The 7,761-nt window shown below is 43.1% G+C and overlaps 1 protein-coding gene across 1 annotated transcript in view; it reads right to left on the bottom strand.

The window, feature by feature from the left end:
• The window catches only part of LOC111861506 (MOXD1 homolog 2), a 212,684-nt gene that overhangs the window by 21,683 nt on the left and 183,240 nt on the right, over positions 1 to 7,761 (bottom strand). The window contains exons 4-5 of the mRNA XM_023846150.2: positions 6,396 to 6,482; positions 5,331 to 5,519 (exon numbers count right to left, since the gene is read on the bottom strand). Coding sequence (XP_023701918.1) covers positions 5,331 to 5,519; positions 6,396 to 6,482 — 276 coding nt within the window. The remainder of the gene's footprint in view (positions 1 to 5,330; positions 5,520 to 6,395; positions 6,483 to 7,761) is intronic.

Here is a 7,761-nt window from a genome sequence, read left to right as displayed (position 1 = left end):
CGCTGGGGCGGGTTTCCTCCGAGTACTTCGGTTTCCCCTGCCGATCTTCATTCCACCAAATTCTCCATCATCATAATCACCCGGGGCAGGCTACAATAGGCCAATCAGTGGCCGCCGTACCGAGTGGACCCAGTTGGACTCCCCCCCACTAAGCGAATTAAAAAGAAAAGAAACCTCTCAGGATAAATACGTTGATGGGTGTTAAGTACGACAAGAAACGGCTGTATGCATGTAAAAAGAGATCTCACGCTGTGTGATAGTGCGCGTTCGGAGCCACTAGAATAACTGGAACCATGAAACGTGAAAGACGTGCACTTGCAAGCACACTTTGGAAAATACAGTCGCACCTGATTAAACTTACTACATGGGAAAAGGCTCAGCTTAACAGCCTGAACCTCGCTTTGCTGGTCAAAGGGTTTCACACATTTTACGGAAGCCGAAATATAACAGTTTTCACAACAGACATTATTTGTAATCAAATGGATCCAATCCACATTCTAACACTACTGTATTCTTGAATATAAATTTTAATATTATCTTCCCATTTATTTCTTCTGTAAGGTTCTTGCCCTCAGATATTTAAAGTGAATTATGTATCCAGTCCTCGTTCTGCCATCCGGTCTAGAAAACCGAAATTAACGGCCGTGGGGATTCGTTGCGACACCCTCTATCCGTTAAAGTTGGCACTAAAATTCATTGACAAGTGGCGGTCGCTCGGTCGATACAGTTCGCTTGCGGACTAAAACTACGGAGTTTTTCCTCATTCTGCGATGCGATACTGTTTTGACAGTAACGTACCGAGTTCTGACATTATTATTGGCTACAGATAAAGTTTCTCGTGAATCCGTGACGTACAATTGTAACAAGTCCATGTCACCGCGTGTCTGAATTCTGTGGTGGGACACTGAAGTTTCGTGTACTGCAGGCTACAAATTTCAGGTTCGACCAAACTATGCCCCAGTCACAACCCAGAGGCCTGTAATAGTATTCATTCAGCAGTGAGAATCTCATATCTTACATCCAGTTCGGTTAAATTTTTGATCTCTTGCGGTGAGATAACTTTGTGGCTTTCTTCGAGACATGAAGACCTTCGCTAATCATATCCCTCTTTAGCTATTATCTACACACGCCGGACGGGCGAAAGAGTGGAGAAGGGTACAGTAATTTTATAGAATATAAGCAGAAGGAAATATGTTAGATCAGGGCACAATGAGCATTGTCTTCTCTGTCTCTTTACTCCTAAAACACAAGTTGCGTAATTAGTGTCTTGGAAATGGCATCTTACTGACGAGTCACGGGGGGGGGGGGTTAGGGTGGCAGAAGTGGCACAACTGGGTTAATGACTGCAGCCGGTGGCGACTCTAGTGCTGATGATACTTGTCATTAGTCTTGGCTGCTAACATTAAAGGCTCTATACTTGGCAGAGCTGCAATGCCCGCCCGATAGTATGCAACCAGAACAACGTGTAAACTTGACGGGCAACCCTCCATTACTCATCTCGGCAGAAATTCGATACAGAACATGAAACATTTCTACTTATTCGTAGCAGCAACTTTTTGAGTTTTACAGCAGTATCTGGGTCTCACACAATTTTGGGCTGAACATTATTCAGGAGGTCTTAACATTTTGAAGATTGAAGTACATCTAAAATATATATTTACAAATTTCAGTTCCTTCTTCACATAAAACAAATTGTGTCTGCATAACAAATGTGAACAGGTTAAAGCTGTTTAGAGAAGTAACCATAGCTCATTCTTAGAATCACACAAAAAAAACTCCGTGGCCTGTAGTCCGCAAGCGAAATATACCGACCGAGCCACCGCCGCTTGCCGGCGAAGTTGGTGCCAACTTTTGAGGATAAAGGGTGTCACGTGGTCAGCGCAACGAATCCCCACGGCCATTAATCTCCGTTTTCTAGACCGAAACCGCTATTTCCGTGAAATACTCCTCAATTATCCTCATGAGGCTGAGTGGACCCCGTTCCAGACCCACTACTTCTCAGAAAATCTGGTAGCGCCGGGAATCGAATCCGGTACCTCTGGATCTGTAGGCAGGAACTAGATTCATATTCATAGCATTGTGATGCTACTGCATGTATGTACTGACATTGCCTAATCATACTGTAATAGTAGTTTCTGCCCATATTCATATATCCTTCTGAAGATGGTCTCTCAGACCGAAACATGTCAAGGATGAAAGATTAAATAGGAGAAAGAGGCATTTATCAGTCACACTGGATGGAGCTGATAACATTTTTATAATATCACTTACTTACTTACTTACTCATGGAGCTGAGCCCTTCTGGAGGATCCGCCAATTCTGCAGCTACTCAAGAACTTCCCAGCATTTTATGGAACCCGAAGGTTCATTACCGTGTTCACAAGAGCCCTCCACTGGTCCCTATCCTGAACCAGATCAATCCAATCCATACCTTCCCATCCTATCTCTCTAAGATTCATTTTAAGATTGTACACCCACCTTCGCCTTGGTCTTCCCAGTGGTCTCTTTCTTTTCGGATTTCCCACCTATATCGTATATGCATTCCTCTTCTCCCCCATTTGTGCTACTTGCCCTGCTCACCTCATACTCCTTGACTTGATCATTCTAATTACACTTGGAGAAGAGTACAAGTTATAAAGCTCCTCATTATGCAGTTTTCTCCAACCTCCTGCCACTTCATCTCTCTTCGGTCCAAATATTCTCCTCAACACCCTGTTTTCAAACACTCTCAGTCTGTGTTCCTCCCTTAATGTCAGAGACAAAGTTTCACACCCATACAGAACCACAGGCAAAATTATAGTTTTGTATATTCTAATTTTTATGTTTTTGGACAGCAGACGAGAAGACAAAAGGTTCTGGACTGAATGGTAGCAAGCATTACCCGAGTTCAGTCTCCTCTTAATTTCCTCCTGAATCAGGTTTCGACTGTTATGGTCGTTCCCAAATATCTGAACTGTGCCACATTTTCAAAACATCTGTTTCCTATCTTTATGCCATGGTCTTGCCCTGCATTTTGGTGACGAGACAGCAACATATACTTAGTTTTTCTCTGTGTTTACTTCTATTCCAACCTCCTTACTTGCGTCAATTGAAGTCTGTGTGCTTCTCTTTATGGTATCTACATTATCACCCAGTAGATTCACATCATGGGCATAGGCCAACAGCTGATCCCATTTAATTTCAGTCCCACCTGGTTTATAATATCACTATTTCCTAATTATAACGTTATATGTATAATGCTAGCGTGATGTTTGTAAGTTTACGAACAGATACCGAGTAGCGAATGTCGTCATTCTCTTGTGACTGTGACGTCACCCCTCACCTCCCGCGAAGTGCGATTTCCGTGTTTGTATCGCGGGCTGCCGCAGTCAGCATTCAGGCTACGAAAGGATTGAAATGTCGGCTCGACGGAAGAGGAAACCTGTGACACTTCCAGATACCGGTATTGCACAAACTGTGAAGTGGAGCTGGCAGCTGGGAAACGTTACGCACGAGTTGAAGCCCTACTTCAAGTTCTCCCGACTTCTAGCATGTCTAATGAAACTAACCCTCGTACTCCTGTGCTAGTCATTTGAGGTTTTCAGACTTCGTATATCACGTTTGAGTACGGGGTGCTGAGAAGGATATTGGACAGAAGAGGGAGAAAGTGACAGAAGATAGAAACATGTTGCATAATGGCCGCAGCATAATTTTATTCCTCACACCAAATCAAGGAGCGTCAGAGGTGGAGTGTCGCGCGGTCGAAGGTATGAACTGTCTTCCCTCGCTCGGAAACCGGGATCGTGGGTTCGAATCCCACTCAGGGCATGGATGTTTAGTGTTTGTGTTGCCCTGTGTTAGGTAGCGGACTTGCGACGGGATGATCACTCGCCCAAGAGTCCCACGGTCGGGGAAAAATGATTAAGGGGACCGAATAAGAGGCCAAGGCCCCGAACGGGCTGGAAGAGACATTGAAAAAATGAGAGGTGAAGCGTGTAACACGCATAGGACAAGTGCAAAGAAATTTCTGGTCTCAAGACCTGAAGTAAACGACCACCTGGCAGCCGTAGACATTGATGGCAAGATAATATTGAAACAGATCTTAAGGAAATGGTATGCAAAGTGAAGACTAGTCATTGGGATCAGGAAATAAAACTGAACGCAGTAATCAATTATCGTGAACAATAAAAGGTGAAGAATTCCTTGAATGGTTGAGCAACTATTAGCCCCTCACCGTCCAGTTAGTTGGTTAACCTGCTTTGTGACTGCATGAAACGCCTCGTTTGGCTAACTCATTTATGTGGGAAATGTTGAGCGAAGTTGGTAGACCTGTATTCATATCACAACCCCCGCTCCCCTTTGTGAACGGACGATGTGTTTCGTTCCACAACTGAGACTCTCTGATCCGCTCGACTAAACGCCCAACAATCCACGACGCCGTGACGAAAAAGGCACGTCCAACGGTTGTTTACTCTAGAATTACTATAGTAACTACAGCCGTGAGCGGGGCAGGCGGTCCCAGTCAAGTGGACAACAAAAAACGGACCGAGACGTGGACACACACAAAACATATATTTCAAGGACCACGAAACATATTCCAGTCCGTTTATAGAAAATTATTTCCTTGTCCAAGCAAAATATTAATACAGACGAAACTTAACTAAATGTATACAGTACGGAGTCTCAAGGACATTTATAATATAGTTACAATTCTTTATTAAGACCGCCACAACACAACAATACGGTGTTCAAGGCTAAATCAGCTTTGCTACATGTTTCGGCTATTAATAGGCGTCATCAGGCAAATACAGGATCATCAAGTTCACACTAGTGAACTGCAATTGCGAAGTGAGTCCGGATACTTGACAATTATCATATTATAAAACACATGATACAAAAATTACAATGAAATATATAACTTATTAGAAAACAAGAGTTTTGAAGTAAAACAAGGTTAAATCAATTCAAGTGATAAGCTATATCACGAAGTCAGATGTTGCAATCTTGTATTTTCTCGTGGACGATGGTATATTCTAGACTTTTTGTTAAACGGTTAGGAGGCCAGCGAACTATAGTTTTGCGCTGACCACGCGACACCATCTACCCGCTAAAGTTAGCACTAACTTCGACGACAAGCGGCGGTCGCTCGGTCGGTATAGTTCGCTTGCGGACTCGAGCCACGGAATTTGTTTATATGTGGATCATACTTGCTTCTGTCATAAGACACAGTGATCTTTGGTAAATACATACNAATATATATCAAACAACATATCACATCCCAAAATAACGCGCTCTTAACTGGTTTAAATTCAAGTGGAATAAATTATTGTGTGAGCTTTGGCAACACTTACCTCCGAACCGATCCCCCAAGCTATGACGACGTTGTTGCAGTTGAAGAAGATGGGGGGCATGGGAGACTGATAACACACCTGCCCCCTCTCTTTGGCGTGCACTTCGAACTCAGCTTCGCTTCCCTGACACTCATACACTATCACGTGGTGTACGTAGGCGCGGTTTCCAGGCTCACGGAGCGGTTCGTACTGTAATGAGAAGAATGCTCTCTCATCCACGGAGCAGAGTACTTAGAATTTAACTTACTTAATTCCTAAGCAAGAACAGACTTCTACATGAGAACATGACAGTCGCCGAGCCCATTAAGAAGTTCCTATTATGGATCCTTAACATGCTCAGAAGAACTCACGACTGGAACTTACCCTGAGCCGAATGAATTCACTCCACATCCATGCGCTCTTTTTACTTATGTACTATTTTATCATTACCGTCCAATCTACGCCTTTGTTTCTCAACTGATCTCTTATATTTGATATGCTGAATAAAACTTTGTATACATTTCTTACTTCGACATGTTACACTCTCTTATATTTCCTCACTTTAATAATATTACTTAAGAATAAATATTAAAAAGCTCCTCATTATGCCATCTCCTCCGCCCCCCACCCCCAGTCACACATTCTCCCTTCAGTGCAAATATTCTCGCCATGACCGTACCCTTGAACAGCATCGATCTATGCTTTTCCTCAAAAAGACGATTCACTCCAATTTGGCACTCATAAATGCAATTCTTTCGACTCAAATCTTGTCAACATGCCTTTATATACGTATTTCTGTAACTTATGACCCCGAGTCGGGGGGCGGGGGCGAAAAATCAAGAACATTTTATTGTGGAAGACATTAAAATACTACAGAAATGTCATACTCTCACAAAATACAGCAAAACAAATTACTGTCTTACAATGTTAGTCATAAAATTAAGATTAACCATTTAAAAAGCAGTGTAGGTGTATCTATATTTCGGAGACATGTTATTACATGTATTGGGCAGCTTTCAGAAAGACCACGCAAGCGCTGTGAGGAGACAAATGAACCCCGCGGACCGAACTCTGGCACGAACTTACCTTAATCATGTGATGCTTTCTCTTTACGCTGGGAAGTTTGAAGATTTTGCACCAGTACAGAGTGTCTTCGGATGCTGGGAGGGTGACCTGAAACAAAGATAAAGAAACAACCGTAAGTATTTAATATAATAAGTGAAGTAAAGTAAAGCTATCCCTGTAACAGGCCATGAAGGCCCATAGGGTTGTGAGATATTGAGGTTCCCACATTTTCTAGACAATCGGCTCATAGATAGCGGTGAGATTGTCAGCCTTACGCGCCGGGCGCCGTTTACCCCCCAGAATATTCCTGGTACTCATTTCTGTTAGAGGCTGTCGACCCCAGGGACATAGTGCGGCTGGAAGGATTACGTAAATTAAAAAAATCCACCTCATTGGGATTCGATCCCGCGACCTTCCGGCTTGTAGCATAGTGCCTCAACCAACTACGCTACCGCATGCCCCCAGTTTTATATAATAAAATTATAATTTTAATAATAATGGTAGAAACCATTCAACAATCTTCCCTTAACTCTGTTGTGTATGTAATTTCAGTACGTTGTCGCCACTGAAACTGCTAGGACAAACCTTACACGTGGGGAAGTGGAACGGCGTCTTAATCTTGACTTGGGAGGCCAGAAATGTCAACTGAAAGGTGCAATTTTCCCAGCAGGAAGCGTCTCAGAATGATGAAGCTGGAAATTGGAGGCGCCAAAATGCTGCTCCCTAAAGAACGGACTGCCTCTACGGTCAGACATAAAACGAAGTGCCAGGGGTACAAGGAAAGTTTGGCTCACGTTTACTGCTGTGGGCACTAATGGTGCAGCAGAGGAATTACTCTCCCAGCAGTTGTACTTCACTATACTACGGCCACGGAAAGAATTCTCACGGATCAGCCCTCCACGCACATCCGTCGGCCCGTGACGATTAACCTTCAGTGTACTTCCTTAAATATTCTTCAGTCGCCTAGCCACTCTGTTATTATTCGCCAGCGACAAGGGTTTCGGATTGCTTCAGAAGGGCGGAGGGCGATACAATAGCCGGATGTACGCCCAGTGCTTCGTCATGCCCACCTAAGGGACATCTTTCCGCAGCCTCAGTATATTCAACTAATCCACGGCCTTTCGTGGAACCCCAGGTTCATGTCTTAAATAAAGTCAGAGGCGACGCACGTAAGTGATAGAGTCCTAAATTTTTGTTTGGTTTTATCACTTCTCTGGCTATATTTACCGTTTATGTCACTCATTATAATAAAATTTGTTAGAGTGAATATTCTCTGAATCGAACCAGACAAAAAAAAAATGTTGCAGTTAAATTAAATTAAATTTTTATACAAAGAAGTAAATCACTTTTTAATATAAATAAAATGGTTGTTATTTGTCATATTTAC

The sequence above is a fragment of the Cryptotermes secundus genome, unplaced genomic scaffold (genome assembly GCF_002891405.2).
Source record: "Cryptotermes secundus unplaced genomic scaffold, Csec_1.0 scaffold909, whole genome shotgun sequence".
Classification (NCBI taxonomy): Eukaryota; Metazoa; Arthropoda; class Insecta; order Blattodea; family Kalotermitidae; genus Cryptotermes; species Cryptotermes secundus.
This window is presented reverse-complemented; position numbering and strand designations above follow the sequence as displayed.